The sequence below is a fragment of the Chelonia mydas genome, chromosome 26 (assembly GCF_015237465.2).
Source record: "Chelonia mydas isolate rCheMyd1 chromosome 26, rCheMyd1.pri.v2, whole genome shotgun sequence".
Lineage (NCBI taxonomy): Eukaryota > Metazoa > Chordata > Testudines > Cheloniidae > Chelonia > Chelonia mydas.
In genome coordinates, this window is record NC_057859.1 from 12,541,530 (window position 1) to 12,557,049 (window position 15,520).

The 15,520-nt window shown below is 43.0% G+C and overlaps 2 protein-coding genes across 3 annotated transcripts in view; one reads left to right on the forward strand and one right to left on the reverse strand.

Moving 5' to 3' along the window:
- The window catches only part of MOB1A (MOB kinase activator 1A), a 24,110-nt gene extending 18,056 nt beyond the window's left edge, over positions 1–6,054 (forward strand). Inside the window, exon 6 of the mRNA XM_037886146.2 lies at positions 1,220–6,054. Coding sequence (XP_037742074.2) covers positions 1,220–1,297 — 78 coding nt within the window. The 3' untranslated portion in view covers positions 1,298–6,054. The remainder of the gene's footprint in view (positions 1–1,219) is intronic.
- BOLA3 (bolA family member 3) lies at positions 5,947–15,313 on the reverse strand. Of its 2 annotated transcripts, XR_005223413.2 has the most exons (5): positions 15,146–15,278; positions 14,039–14,162; positions 11,479–11,567; positions 8,811–8,997; positions 5,947–6,413 (listed from the first exon to the last, which is right to left on the reverse strand). XR_005223413.2 is itself a non-coding variant. In XM_037886147.2 (4 exons), the coding sequence occupies exons 1-4, from the start codon at positions 15,194–15,196 to the stop codon at positions 8,932–8,934; spliced, it is 330 nt and encodes a 109-aa protein (XP_037742075.1). In that variant the 5' UTR covers positions 15,197–15,313; the 3' UTR covers positions 7,968–8,931. The 2 variants fall into 2 exon arrangements, 1 of the variants encoding a protein (XP_037742075.1); XM_037886147.2 differs by lacking the exon at positions 5,947–6,413 and having other exon boundaries at positions 7,968–8,997; positions 15,146–15,313.
- Positions 15,314–15,520: the final 207 nt, after the last annotated feature.

Consider the following 15,520-nt stretch of genomic DNA (forward strand, 5'->3'; position numbering starts at 1 on the left):
GGGCTGGATGGACCTTTGGTCTGACCCAGTATGGCCATTTGTATGTTCTTATGTTTCGGTATCACAGTTAAAGAAAAAAGAAAAGGAGTACTTGTGGCACCTTAGAGACTAACCAATTTATTTGAGCATAAGCTTTCGTGAGCTACAGCTCACTTCATCGGATGAATGCATCCAATGAAGTGAGCTGTAGCTCACGAAAGCTTATGCTCAAATAAATTGGTTAGTCTCTAAGGTGCCACAAGTCCTCCTTTTCTTTTTGCGAATACAGACTAACACGGCTGTTACTCTGAAACAGTTAAAGAAGGATGTTGATAAATTGGAGAGTTCAAAAAAGAGCTGTGAGAATGATTGATTAAAAGATTAGAAAACATGCCTTATAGTGATTGAAGCTCCTGGAGTCTATCTATTTCGTTTAACAAAGAGAAGATTAAGAGGTGACTTGATTATAGTTGATAAGTACTTACACTGGGAACAAATATTTAATAATGGGCTCTTCCATCTAGCCGAGAAAGGTGTAACACGATTCAGTGGCAGAAAGTTGAAGCTAGACAGATTCAGACTGGAAATAAGACATACATTTTAAACAATGAGAATAATTAACCATTGGGACAGTTTACCAAGGGTTGTGGTGAATTCTCCATCACTGACCATTTTTAAATCCAGCTTGGATCTTTTTCTAAAAGATAAGCATTAGAAATTATTTTGGGGAGGTTGAATGGCCTGTGTTCTAAAGGAGGTCAGACTAGCTGATCACCATGGCTCTTCTGGCCTTGAAATCAGATAATATTTCCAGTGGACACTTAACACAAACTTCTGCTGCCAATATTAGACGGCTAGCTGACTGCAGTTTTGAATGAAAAATATCAAAACAAAACCAACTTTTTGTTTAATTTCAAATCAAAATTTGTCTTTAACAATTTTCTCTAAAAAAATTTAGTCAATGTAGTTGTTTTCACAGAACTTCAGTTTTGTTGGGGGAGAATTTAGTCTAGCTCTAGAGAATATCAACCAGACTGGGCTTTGAGAGGATTAATTAGCATTTATCAAATAAACGAAGTATTATTTTAAAGTCACTTGTATCAAGCTGTTTGTTGTAAATTGCTGGAATTCTTTATTTTGCCTTAGTTTTGAATTAAATGGATGTTGCATCTCACTTATTCTGTCTACTGCAATTTTTATTTAAATTGATCCTGTTTTGTGTTTCTCTCCCCCCCTGCAGGAGTTCAACTTGATTGACAGGCGTGAGTTGGCTCCTCTTCAGGAACTAATTGAAAAGCTAGGATCCAAAGACAGATAAATTTTCCCTGGAAGAATTCTTTCTGCTTTCAAACATGGTTACTCTTTCTTGCTTCGTATACCAGCTGCAGCTATTTCCTTACCACTTTGTCTTTAGCGGCACAATCCCTGAGAAACCAGGTACCACAGCTAGCGAGTCTAAAACAGATGCTTTCCAGTCTAGCACAGTTACTGCCCCTCTTCCATCGTAGTAGCTGGTGTGAGGGCTTCATTGCAAAGAGGTCAAATTTCATGTAAAATCCAAGGTCTGCAATTCAGAAAAAGTGTCTTCAGAGCAAAGTAGCTACGAATTCTAAAAGCTACTTTATCAGATCTTTTACTTGGAAAGGTGGGGTTCATGAATGCATTAATCCCTGCAATGTCAATCTATAGAAATTAGTGAAATTTTGCATAATTTTCTATGCAGAACTACATCATTATAGTTTGCATTAACAGTTCCAGAATTAACTTTCTGCTCTAGAAACTGGATGGATAAGTACTTTGAGACCTCAACTCAGCTTGCAGTTTTGGGCATACGAGGTTTTGTGCACAATCTCCTAAATTTGTATGCATGGATGGGGGAGATGTTTGCCTAATGGTCAAGTCTACCTTCAGGAGTTTGGATGCATAACACTTACAGGACAGTTGTGGAAAAATTTGGCCACATAACACTTAATTTTTCAAACACTTCCAAAAATGTGGCTATTGTAATTTATCTGACATGAAACAACAGATGGTAAGAATTCTGTAGATACTATATTTGGCTAGAAATTGTTTGCAAAACTGCAAATGCAAATATTTTGGTTTGGGTTTTATTCCATCCAGCGTTTAGTTGCTCAACAAAGTTCCATTTTAAAGCTCTGTTTGCTAGTATCAAAATTGTTTAATACTTCTGATAAGTGCATTACGTTATGAACTTTGATATTCCACTGTTTTCTATGTAGGAAATAGAACTATTTTTGCAAATTTTATGATGGATGCAATTTACACTTAAAACACACCGCATTTTTCTCTCTTAGAACTAGGCTGTTACTAGGTATAGGTTGGTATATGTAGCTTCAGCAACCAAAGCAATTTAAAAAACAATCTGGTATTCAGCTGGTTATGACTTTGAATTGCACATATACACACACACACACGTGTGTGCCCTGTGCTCCCCTTTTAAAAAAAATCTAAGTAACAGTTGGATACACCTGTGGATTTTTGTTTCAGTGTACGCCATTTCAAATTCATGTGTGTCTTTGTGGTTTTTAAAAAAAGGAAAAAGGTAACTTAATTCACTGAAACTCATTGAGTGACTTTCAAAACCTTTTTTTTAAATGCTGGATCAAAAATAGGAGGAAAAACTACCGGTGTATTCCTTCCGAATGCTTTTATTTTAATTTTTTTTTGAGTAGTTTGTTTTAAGTTTGTATCTAGATGCACTTTGAATTTGCCTTAGAGCCTTAAGTAAAATAGTAGACTAGCCATGAGTTGCATGGACATGAAGTTATGATCCAAAAAGTGACTAAGATAAAGCAAAACAGAACCCATCTTAAAAAAAGATGAAAAACTTGGCACAAAAGCGTAAGTGTGGAAGCTTCATTAGAAGAGAAACAGTCTGCATGTACCCCAATGTGAACTGCAGAGGGTTCTTTTTTTAAATAAGTGTCACCATTAACTAATGGAGTTATTACTGTATTTTGACAAATTAAGACACTATCGCCAGCACCATCTGATTGTGAAAAATCTGAGCTGCAGAGACCTAGTTTCTTTGCTGGACTGTGAGACATCATGAGTATCATTAACGGTGTTTTGTTTAAAAAAAACAAGAAAACATTCCATTCTGAAGGCTTGATCCTGAGTTCTTTTCATCCTGTTTGTTCTGATGTTACTTGTGGCATGTGTCATTCCAGGAGAGAAACTTGTGGCTGACAGGTTTCTAGAGCTTGGAGGTCATTTTGTTTTAATATACAGTATTGATTTACATGATTAAATACTAGTCTCTTAGAAACCAAGTTAACTTGTAGTGCAGACTTTGCAATTCAGAGACGAAGGGGTCCTAGCTGGGACAGGTGACATGTTCCACCCATAATAGGTGGAATTTTGTGTTGAAACCTTGATATTTCTTTTTAGGTAGCTTTGGCTTTTAATTTCCCTTGCTGGTGTAGGGGGCATCCAGCATTTTTCTTTTTAATAATCTAGTCTCCTATGCTTCTTCTGCCCAACTGACTACATGGTGCATGGGAGAAACACCAGCAAAAGCTGGGCTGGAGCTGTGCAAAGGGGAAAGTCAGCACCATGGGGGATGGTCCATTTCCTCCTGCCACACCTCGCCACCTTTGCTCTTCTGCACAGCCCCTTTCTTTTCTCTTTGCAGGCCTGTTACCTGTGAACTGCAGTTCAGTAATGTGTAAAATTAATGATGCTTAAAGCACCAGTAAATCCACTGCACGCTGTGTAATTCTCCCCACTCTCAGGGATTGTGAAGCTCCTGAATGGGCAAGCAGTCATGGCACTCTGCCTACTGGTCCGGGAGAGTCCCACATGACTGCCTAGGGATCTGTGGGGTTGAAATCCTGCATACATATGGATCCTGTGCCACTTCTGTCTTTGTTGGCCCCACTGCCCCTAGTGGAACCACACAGAAGTGTGTGTTAAATGATTCCTTTCCATACAGCTTTTGCTTACCCATACCACTGTTCACCCTAGATGTCAAAGCAACTAGTCTGTACTGGGAGATTTCAAAAGTATGTAGCTTTTTTACAAGATGACTTTATTTTCAATCTTAAATGTCTAAAATCCAAACTTCGTAACTCCAGTGACCCACTGAATTATCTCTGTAAAATACATATATAGCCTGTTCCCAAGATGAAGCTGTTTTTGCCACATTTCAGCTGATTCGTTTGTCATCCTATCTTAGAGTCCCTGAGTGAACAGGCCAACAACATTGCCAAAGCTATGTTCTATCAGTATTTTTCACACTTTGTATTCTTGCTTAGCCGTTATTTATCTGCTCTCACACTGCACGTGCATTGACCAAGCACTGCTGACTAAGAAGAAAACGTGCTGAACAAACGAGTGCTCGCTTTGAACATCATAATTAACTTCTGAAAAGTACAGTAGTTGTTAACTTTGAAGTGTGGACATGGGGTAGGGGACAAAAGTAAAATTGTATGGTCTCCTATACACTTTGGCTGTGATTTCAAACTGACTCAGTTTATAAAGTTGAAAAGTCTTTTTCCTAACTACCAGTGCTGCACAAGTCATACTGGGGTCTGAAATAGCAAGACAGATGCTTTGTCCAAATGCAGAAATGTTTTTATAGCCTACTGATTGGACTTCAGTGGTTGAAATGGCACGTGGCTTTGAAAGAATTCACTTTTTAATTAGCTGGTCCCTTTTGTTGTTGTTTTTCGAATCAGTCAAATTCAAAAAACATTCATGCTTGGTTTACCTAGGGTCCAGCAAGCTCTGACTGAAGTTAAGGAGAATGGACAGCATGCAGCACGCTGCAGAATCTGGCCTTTACAGGTTGTAAGGGAAGACTGGCTAAAAGCTTTTTTTGAAATCATTCTGCTTCACCAACCCAAAATGGACAGATAGTAGCTACTTAAGTTTACAGCGTTTGTCAAAAATTGTACAAATTAAACTTAGTTTAAAACCACACTGTTCTAGGGTTAGCCTGCAATGTTTTTATGTAAGTTGCTCATATTTAAAACCTCATAATAGGACTGTGAATAAAACTGGTGGTTTTTGCTTGGCATCTGTAATGAGCAAGCTTTTTCCCTGGCCTTGCACAAATGCAACTTTTTTGATAATTTAGTTTTACCTTAAGTGCTTATGTCTCTGTTCTGAGCTTCCTTGCAATGAATAGATTTCAGTATAGGAGATTACTCAACCTTTCTTCCATTATAAAGAAACATTGCTGTGATCATTGAGAAAGGTAGGTAAGGCTTCATTTGTTTTAAGGCAAAAGAACTTTTTCTAGTTAGCTTTAAGCTGTATTTTGTTCCTCAAATCTCTGCCCTCTTCCAAGGCAGGCATTGGTCACTCCAGCGATGAGGGGCAGATTAGTGGATAGATAGATCTCACTTGAAACTCAGCAAGTGTCCAGTGATTTGCTTCAGCTAACTCCTGACAAAACTATTGGGTTTCTCTGGTCAGATTCTAGATAGTTTTCTGAATTGCACTGTTAATTTAAGAATTCAGGAGGGAAATTAATCATTTAGAGGGGTAGGCTGTTCTGTCTGTTAAAGGAAAAATTGACAGTGTTTGAGAAATCCTGTACTAGATTATGACTTTTTGAAGTTCTTTGTATATTTATATCAATACACACACTTCCTCAGGATGGACTAGGGTTGCAAGGTTCTTTCATGCAGCTGGTTCAAGTAGGCAGAAAAGTTTGTTCGGACAATGTTGATACATCTTAACTTGCATTGCAGGGGAGTGGTGCTGTGAATCAAAACTGGTTACAGTATTTAGACCTCTTGCTACTTTCAGTGTTAGGGACAAACTTTAACTACAAATCAATACTGCTGCTCTGCCTTGTGTGGTTTCCTGCATGTTTCCTTCAACTTGACTAAACCGTTACTCCATGGCAAAAAAACTGTTTAACATTAGTGAATTTAATATGAAAATTTTAATAGTATTTTTACATTAATAGTTATAATAAAAGTTTTTACTTCGGGCTTTTTTGGTTACTTTTAGGTAAATTTATTGTACTTTTTACAAAATATTTTGTATCTACTTTTGTAACTTCCATTCAATCAAATAATAAAGCATGTGGTATTCAAATGATTTTCTGGTTTAAACAGGTGAAAACACTGAGGCTATTAGGGATTTTAACCTACAGACTTATACCAGTTACAACAAGCACAAATGATGGTCAGTCTCTGCAGTGTGGCGATAGCTTTGTATAGTGTTTGTTCATTGCTTCTTACTCTTTTTCTTTATACTGTAACAATGATGTTCTCTGTTTGCAGCTGTCACCTCCACAGTTAAATGTTCAGGGAAGGGAAGTGTAGTGGGAATTCAGTATCTGTTCATTTTGGAAAGCTGATGGAACACTTCATACTAGTATCTTATGTTGTATCTCCTTTCTAGCAGTATGAAGACATGAGGCACCTTTTCAGAAACACCTTAAACAGCAAATCGTGCTTTATCCAAAAAAAGAAAAGTCACTTTCAGGGAAAGGGTAAAATTTTCAAAAAGGCCTGTTACAGATCTTAAGGAAATAGTCATGGAAATTCTATAGAAATGCAGCTGTAGAAACTTACAATTGAAGTTAACAACATTGAGTGGGAAAACCAGGACGCTATCTACAGGCAATGTGCTCTACTTTAACTTAAAGTGTTTGGACTGTGTTTGTCTACAGCCGGTGTATCAGTCTGCTTCTGGCTCCTAGTAACATATTTTAAGGACAGGCAGAATATTTAGCAGAGTTCTAGTCCTGGCTTTGCCCTGTGCTTCCTGCATGAGATTGGGCAACTTAATCTTTTCTCTGTTTCCCAAATATGTCAAGTGATCATAGAGAGGTTGGTAATACCTTTGAAGCAGTGTCTATCCTCCCAAGAAATGTGCTACAGGTGTGCAAAGTACTTCAGTTGATATTTACTACAATGGAAAAAAGTTTTCCATTGTATAAACTGAAGCTGCTGCAGAAGAGCTGAACTGTATCACTGTAGAGGCTCTTAGCCTCTGCTATGGTTGAACAGAAGTGGTTTTGATGGGATATTTTTCAAAATTGTTGCATGAGGTGGCTGAGTTAGGCCTACCTCAGGCTCTTCAAACAAAATGTAATGACTGCAATAATAGACACATGGGCACCAGAGTTCTGATGAAAGTTACATAGAAAAAAAAGCCTCACAGCCTCTATAAACAAGTTATTTGCATCAGTAACTTTAGGGCAGTAACTAATGAGATATTTCCAGTTACTCGCTACTAGCTACAGCTCTCCTCAACAACTACTTCCATGAAGCTTTACGAGACAGCACCCTGCACTGCAGTAATCATCCAGGTAGGCCCTAAAATTTCATTAGAAACAAGTTGGTCCAGCATGGCTATACCACTCCCAAACTAAAGCAGTACAGAAATATTTAAAGTGTGTATGATGATTAAAATAGCTACTTAAAACAACAGACATCTTATGCATTTCAGAATTTACATTCCCAAGACACATTATGTATTTAGTCCTGTTTGTTTCATGAATCAAGAAGCACTCACCTGCAAACATGCTGTCAGTTAAGTAGAGAGGTTTTAGTGCAACACCTCAGTCTTGGTAGGTAGGACGTAATTGAGATCTCTTGCTATTTAAATAACAGTAACTAATGTCCACTAAACCAGCAGCATGCCTTGCAGCAGTTGCAAAATAAATAGTAAGGAAAATCCTTCAGTAGGTGCAATACTTTGCACCTCTACTTCCCTGCCTGATAACAGGTGGCCCTAGCAGAGGAAGAAGCTAGACTCCAACCTTCTAAAATCCTGCCAAGCAGGGGTAATTTAGTGCTCCTCTAGTCAGTGTTCTACTTACCATATGGATTGTTAATTTAAAAAAAAACAGCATCAAGGTGCTAGGATTTGGCTTACCTAACTACAGTTACTATTCCTCCATGCTTACCAAGCATCTGTCACTGACTAATATACTTACCAGAAAAGTCATTGCCCCTCAAAAATATCAATGTATAATTACTTGTAATGCAATAAAACCTTAATAAAACTTAATTTCTCATTTTAATAGCTAACAATTAACTGGCTGAGGTACAATTAAATCTGCCATGAGAAAGCTTGAACTTAAGGCATAGACATGCCCAACTAAAAGTTGAATAGCAGATCCTTATCAAAGACAAACATTGACACTTCATAGGAGTTTGAGTAAAACAAGCACTTTCACAGATGCCATGAAGGAAAGGTGATCCTCATAATTCAGACGCCGAGCATCATGCCTTGAGTTTTGCCCAGTAGGAAACCTGAGCACCTTATCCTTTCAAAGACATTACACTGAAGTAATGTAACTTAAAGCCTTTCATTTATTAAGAAACAGTCTTAATTTCATATACAGTAGCTGTGCCAGACAGCTCAGGATTATCCTGCAAGCTTCTCTTACAAAGCCATGTTTGAAGTAAGATGATTGACTGAGAAGGCACATTGAATAGGGGACTCTACAGCCTCTGAAATAATTTCTTTGTAAGCTAGTTTCCTCACTACCACATTTTCCTCTGAGCTACAACAGAACACTAGTCAAGTAGACAGCAAAAACAGGGATTATTATTTTGTTTTTTTTGGTTCGTGATCTCTTCGTAGAATCACCACGGTTGTGGTCCTTTTCCACTAGATGTTAGTACTGAAAGATACTTTGGAAGCCCGTACTTCTCTCTGCAGCATGCTCCACAAACCATGGAATTCCAGTTCCATCCTTGACTTACAGGGATTAGTTTTTTGATAAAGTAACCAACTAAGATTTGGCATACTTTATGAACGGATAAGAAATCAATCTACAAGTTAAAATTAAATAAACATGAAATAGGATCTCTTTAAATAGCTTCTGAAATACTTACTCTCCTTGTTTTAAGACCATTAAATATTGATTATTTAAAGATAAACAAGTCCATAGTCCAAAAATACAAGCTTCCTGTCCTATCTCCTCCCATGTTTCTAACCATGCTGCCTGGTTAATCTTCAGTGCTTTGGAATAGATGTGAATATCCGTAGTCCATGCATTGCTTTAATTTCTTCACTTAGTGCCTAAAATAAGAAATTAAACAAGTCTTTGAACAAAGCTACACAAAAGCAACTCAACTGAGCACAAGAGAACAGAAGTCTGTGGTAGAGGCAGATGGCCCACGATACCATTATAAAGATAATGGTAGAACAGCAGTTGTTCCTTATGCAAGCACTGATTTTGGACCCTGGTCTGTTACTTGGTACTGGGCAGGAAGGGAGAGACTTCCTCACTTGAAACTGAATGAGACAAATTAACAGCATGATTAAGGTGAATACTTCCTTGATGTAGCCATCTTGTTTTTATTCCTTAAAGGGGACAGAGGGAAAAACTCTCAGGCTACTAGAATGATCCAGTACATTGTGAATTCATTGCAATTCCTCTTAAAGAATGTCTCAAAAACTCAACCACATGCAGTAGTTAACCCAGTTTGCTTGGTCTCCATCAATTAGCCAATTAGATGTGGAGCCTCCAGCTATTCTGCATTGCTCCCTATTCCAGAAAAGGGGGATTGATGATGACAAAAGAGCCTTTCACTGCCAGGTTATCACTTCAGCTAAAACCAGGTCTGTAGTGTTTTGGTGGTCTGTCTAGCGGTCCTAGCCCTGATGCCAGACAAGAGTTCACAAGAAATGGCACTAAATCAGATTTCAGAAACTGAATTACTTTGAAGAAGTTGCTTCAAGTTAAAGAAATGAGAGTTGTAGGAAGTACATGCATCAGGTAGGAATTTTATAAAGAATAATTACCTCTTTCTTTTCCTCAAAGTAACTGCTTTCATTTCAACAGAATTCTGGATAGCGCAAAACTATGCTTATAGACTTCAAGTTCCTATGCCTCTTTAAAGTGTTATTAGGTCAGTCTAAATCAGAGGTTCCCTAGGGGGCACAGAGGAATGTTCTGGGGGACGCAGCTAGGGCCCAAGCCCAGGCCGCCGGCCTCAGCCCCAGCCTCGGCTCCCTTACTCCTGTCCGCGTCCCCGGTCTAGCAGGGTAGGGGCACAGACAGGGGTAAGGGGAGGTGCAAGGTAAAGAGTTTGGGAACCACTGGTCTAAATACCTTTGTAAGAAAACCCAAGGCAACCCTCAGAGGAAAGGATATGGCGCTAGGAATGTTCTTTCCAATCAACCTAGGCCAATGAGTGTGGAACACATGCAATCCAAGTTTAAGGTTATATCAATTAAAATCTTTCTGCATATACCACACAAGTCTACAATTTAAGCTTTTTGAATTCAATGTATTGAGCACCTTACATTCAGCTGTAAGCTTTTCAGGACAAGGAACAGTCCTATGTATAAAGTCCTTATCACACAATTGGGCACTATAGTTATTAATGAACATTTAGACTTTGAGACATCTAAGTTTTGTAATGGGACAAATCAGGAGGGTTGTGGGGGTGGTATTTGTAAGGTTCACATCCTCCTCAGCCCCAACTTTACCACTAGCCATCTATTAGTTTTGCTAGGGTGCCAGCAGGTTTGTTGGAACTTATTTCCAGCTGCCTTCTCCTTGATGGGTTCTAAAGAGGATGGAGCAAGACTGTTCTCAGTGGTAACAGATAAGAGAACAAGGAATAAGGGTCTCAAGTTGCAGTGGGGGAGGTTTAGGTTGGATATTAGGAAAAACTTTTTCACTAGGAGGATGGTGAAGCACTGGAATGGGTTACCTAGGGAAGTGCTGGAATCTCCTTCCTTTGAGGTTTTTAAGGTCAAGCTTGACAAAGCCCTGGCTGGGATAATTTAGTTGGGGATTGGTCCTGCTTTGAGCAGGGGGTTGCACTAGATGACCTCCTGAGGTCCCTTCCAACCCTGATATTCTATTCTATGATAATCATGCAAGGAGACTATAGTAGTGTATAAGACCCCTTGCAAAGCAGAACCATTTGGGAGGTGCAAGGAGATAAAACTGGGAGCAATTTAAGAAAGGGAAACTGTCAGGACACTTTTTCTGATATGGGATTGTGTGTAATGCCCCTCCCATCCCAAGGGAAGTTCTGAAAGCCACATCACTTGGGTCATTTTTTAACTAGACTGGAGACAATCCCATAGGGAAGAATCCTACAGTAGTAAGGGGTTGGGTTAGATGATCCAACAGGTCTTTGTCTCCTATACCTTTTCTATGTCTGATCAGGTGGTTTCTCCCCACACAAGATAACCCTGAGAAATCTGTTATTGATGGTGTGGGAAGGCCAACATTCAAAACCTAATCCTTGAGCGCCTAAATCTGCTCTACACACATTGAAATTAATTGGGTTGTGGGGTCTCCCCACCCTGTTGTGCCAAGCCCTGAAACTGTTAGCTATAACTAGGAGAACACCTTTGGCAGTGGTTTTGGCCAGGTAATGGCAAACTGTCCTGGACATACCCTGAAATAATCCCCCCACTTCATCAGCACATATTTAGTTTTTGTAGGAAAGTTCCCACACTCCAAAAGGTGGAATTAATACACCAATGGTTATTACAAAGGAGTATCATTGCCCTTCCAGATCCCACCACACTACTTACCTGATTAACCATCTGATGTTGCTGGACAGTTCTCTTTTCTTTAAATTCTTCAGATTCTATATGAATTTCATACATTGCTCCACAGCCTCCTTTAAAACAAAATTACATTGATTATATCAGTGTCTTAGTCATTACAATTGTATGCAGTATACAGATTGATTATTGTTTAAGGGGCATTGGCAGGAAAGGTCATTTAAACAGATTTCCTTGTCCAAATTACTAGCATAGGCTGCATGCCTGAAAGCTGTAAAGTCTTCCTTAAAAAAACAAACAAATCCATAAATTGTGAAAAGTATTTAAGCTTATACAATTAAGTCAGGCTAATCAGTTTCACTTCCCTTATTGCTAAACCAAAGGGAGGTCCTGCCTAGATGGAAGGGAAGTCCTAGGGTGGAGGTCTGAGTATGGAAAAGATTGAGAATCACTGGACTACACAATGTTACACACACACAAACTACGTTAAAAGAACATTAAGGTTGCAAAGTCGAGCTCTCAAAAGTTAGGAAATGCCAGATTGAAGACTGCCTCTTTAACCTGAATTCACCCCCTTTGTGCATATACATTGTGTCTTTACATCCTGTCTTTAATTACAGGATCACATTCTGTTTTTTCCACCCACAAAACCCATGCCTCACTCAGTGCTTAGAATGGGCACTGCTCACTGTGTGAGAAGCTATTCAATATTTTTTGTTATCTTTGTAATTCAGTGTGTGGCCATAGGCCGTATTTACTACACACTACTCAAACCCACACAAACATGAATGAATTTGTTTTCACAACACCCCTGAGAGATGAGGGAGTTCTCTTTTAAAGAAGTGCAACTGACACACAGAGATTAAAGGTCAAAAGTATCCACTAATTTGGGTGCTCAAATTGAGATGTTTAGAACTGGCTTTTTGAAAGTATTTAGCATTACGCAGCATCATATATGTTCTAAGCACAGCTCCCAATGACTTCAGTTGTAGCTGTAAGTGCTCAGTAGATCGGAAAACTGGACCACAAGGTCTCAAGTAGGGTATCAAGAAACACAGCATTCGTGACCGCCTCTGAAAAGTTGTTTAAGTGACTTGCCCAGCATCATATAGAAACTGTGTGGCAGAGGCACATTCCAGGGCACCTTACCCAAGAGACCTCCTTTCTCTTCCCTCAATCCCCTACCTCATTCCCTACACACCTTCTAACTTCTGCAATATTTGAGGCAGAGATCCTACAGACAATAGCCGCCTTCCCTACATAATCCTGATTCATTGCCAGGGCATGTCCAGCCTGTGCACTAAATGAGGGAGGAGTCCGGGGCGGGGGGGGGGGGAGACTATGGTCATAATGCAAGCGCACAAGGGGGCTGAATTAAGGTTTCACAGGCAACCTTAACTCTGGCATTTACACACACAACACACTGAGACTGGATTTTTCTTGGTTTTTGAAAAACAAATTGAAAAAAAGAAACACAGAAATTCCATCATATTGACAGCCACGTGGTTTATCAGCAGAGTTGGAATCTTTAGCTCCACCACACAGAACTCTGCCACCTGAGCTAACAGAGTAACTGATAGCAATAGTAGGTTGTCATCCTCTACATGGACCAGCACTTGAGGGAGATGAGACAGTTTGCCAGTGGGGTTCACTTTACTGACAGCAAAGGAATGGTGAAACCCAGGAATCGTGGGTTTCATTCCAAGCTCTGGAGGAAAGTGTTCTGATGAGCAGTGTGAACGGGTGGTGGTTCAGGCTAGCCACCCGAGGGCCAAGCCTGCCTGACCACCTGGGTCTGAGCTCAGGTGGCTAGCCCGAGCAGTTGCCCATGCCACAACATCCACACTGCTATTTTTACCATGCTAGTTCAAGCAGAGCTAGGACGAGTCTGTCTACCCAGACTAGGAATCACACCTCCCAGCATCAGTATAGACATAGTCCGAGGCAGAAATGACATGACTTGCTCAAGGACACAAAATGGGCCTGTGACAGAGTTGGGAATTGGACTTAGATCTCCTGTCTTGCAGCCCTGTACTCTAATCACAAGATCATTCTTCCATGATATTTAAGTTCCCACGGGCAACAATTTTGTCTCCTTATTTATCAGCTATCTATAAATAATAGCCACAATTTGTTACCCGGTTTGCTAGCAGCGGGGGGCAAGGATTTTTTCAACTCTGATAAATCCTGAGTGTGTCTACACTAGAAAATGATGTTAAACTTAGCACCTAGCAGAGGCAAAGACAGTCATGTTTGGAAGTCAGTGTAGACAAGGCCTATATTATAAAACCATGATGGAGACTACCTAGAGAGGATAGGTACAGTGAAGAGGAGGGTTTATAGTAGTTTATAAGACAGTTCCCAGAAGACAAAAATCCCTGTTCTCAATGCTCTGGAAAAGCACATCAGACCCCGCAGCTGAGACTTGAACCTGGACACTCCTGGTCCCTACATGGAAGCCATCGGGTAAGCTGACACGTTGGCCAGACCAGATCATGGGAGCTGAGCTACGTTGGTCACAGCTGGAAGTTGTCTTTGCATCCCTCACAAACCATAAAACAGATCCCGCCTGTACGATTCTACTTACCTGATATATCCACTACTTTGATGGCCGAAGCCTGAGGGAATTTTTCTTTGAGGACCTGCATCACCCTGGCTTCCCCATCAGTCTGCGAAGCAAACGTTCTCCATGTGCGGCACAGCAGAAGGATCTAGCAGTCAGAAGAAACATAGAAAAGGGACAATATCATCACAGATAAAATTGCAGGCAGGTGGGCAGGGGCAAGAATGGTTTGTGCTGCAGAAGCGCCAGGAAGCCGGCTCTCAGGGCTGGAGGCCTGGCTGGGCGAGGCACTGTGAGAACTGAGGATTCATGGCTCTCAGAGCCCCGCTGAGGGGTCAGCGACAGCAGAGTCCGATGGGGGGTGGCGTGTCCAGTGGTTGCATTGACAACACAGGGACAGAGCCCCTGACACCACACATGGCTTAACAGAGGGACAGTGCAAGAGCCACGGCCCTGAGCCCCCTCAGCCCCCTCCCCAACGCGGGGGGGGCCCCTGCCACGGCCCTGAGCCCCCTCCCCAACGCGGGGGGGGGGGGGCCTGCCACGGCCCTGAGCCCCCTCCCCAACGCGGGGGGGGGGGGGCCTGCCACGGCCCTGAGCCCCCTCCCCAACGCGGGGGGGGGGGCCCTGCCACGGCCCTGAGCCCCCTCCCCAACGCGGGGGGGGGGGCCCTGCCACGGCCCTGAGCCCCCTCCCCAACGCGGGGGGGGGGGCCCTGCCACGGCCCTGAGCCCCCTCCCCAACGCGGGGGGGGGGCCCTGCCACGGCCCTGAGCCCCCTCCCCAACGCGGGGGGGGGGGCCCTGCCACGGCCCTGAGCCCCCTCCCCAACGCGGGGGGTGGGGCCCTGCCACGGCCCTGAGCCCCCTCCCAACGCGGGGGGGGGGGCCCTGCCACGGCCCTGAGCCCCCTCCCCAACGCGGGGGGGGGCCCTGCCACGGCCCTGAGCCCCCTCCCCAACGCGGGGGGGGGGGCCCTGCCACGGCCCTGAGCCCCCTCCCCAACGCGGGGGGGGGGGGCCTGCCACGGCCCTGAGCCCCCTCCCCAACGCGAGGGGGGGCCCTGCCACGGCCCTGAGCCCCCTCCCCAACGCGGGGGGAGGGGCCCTGCCACGGCCCTCAGCCCCCCTCACCCTGTGGCCTCGGCCACGGCCCAGGATGCCGGCGCTGACGGCGGCGGCCATGTCCCGGCGAGGCGGCGAGCGGGCCCTGTGGGACCGGCCGCACAGAGAGTCCGAGCGCCCGGGATGGAGCGCCGCGATCCAGCGCCCCCTGGCGCCGCGGCGGCCCCGCCACGCTCCTCCCCCAGGGGCTTAGCGCCCCCCCCCGCAACGACCCCAGCGCCTCCTCCCCCCACCCCCTCCATGGGGCTGCTCCCCCCTAACCCCCCCCAAGCCCCCAACCGTCCTCCCACCCCCTCCATGGGGCTGCTTCCCCCTCAACCCCCCCCAGAGCCTCCAACCATCCTCCCACCCCCCTGGGGCTGCTCCCCCCTCAACCCCCCCCCA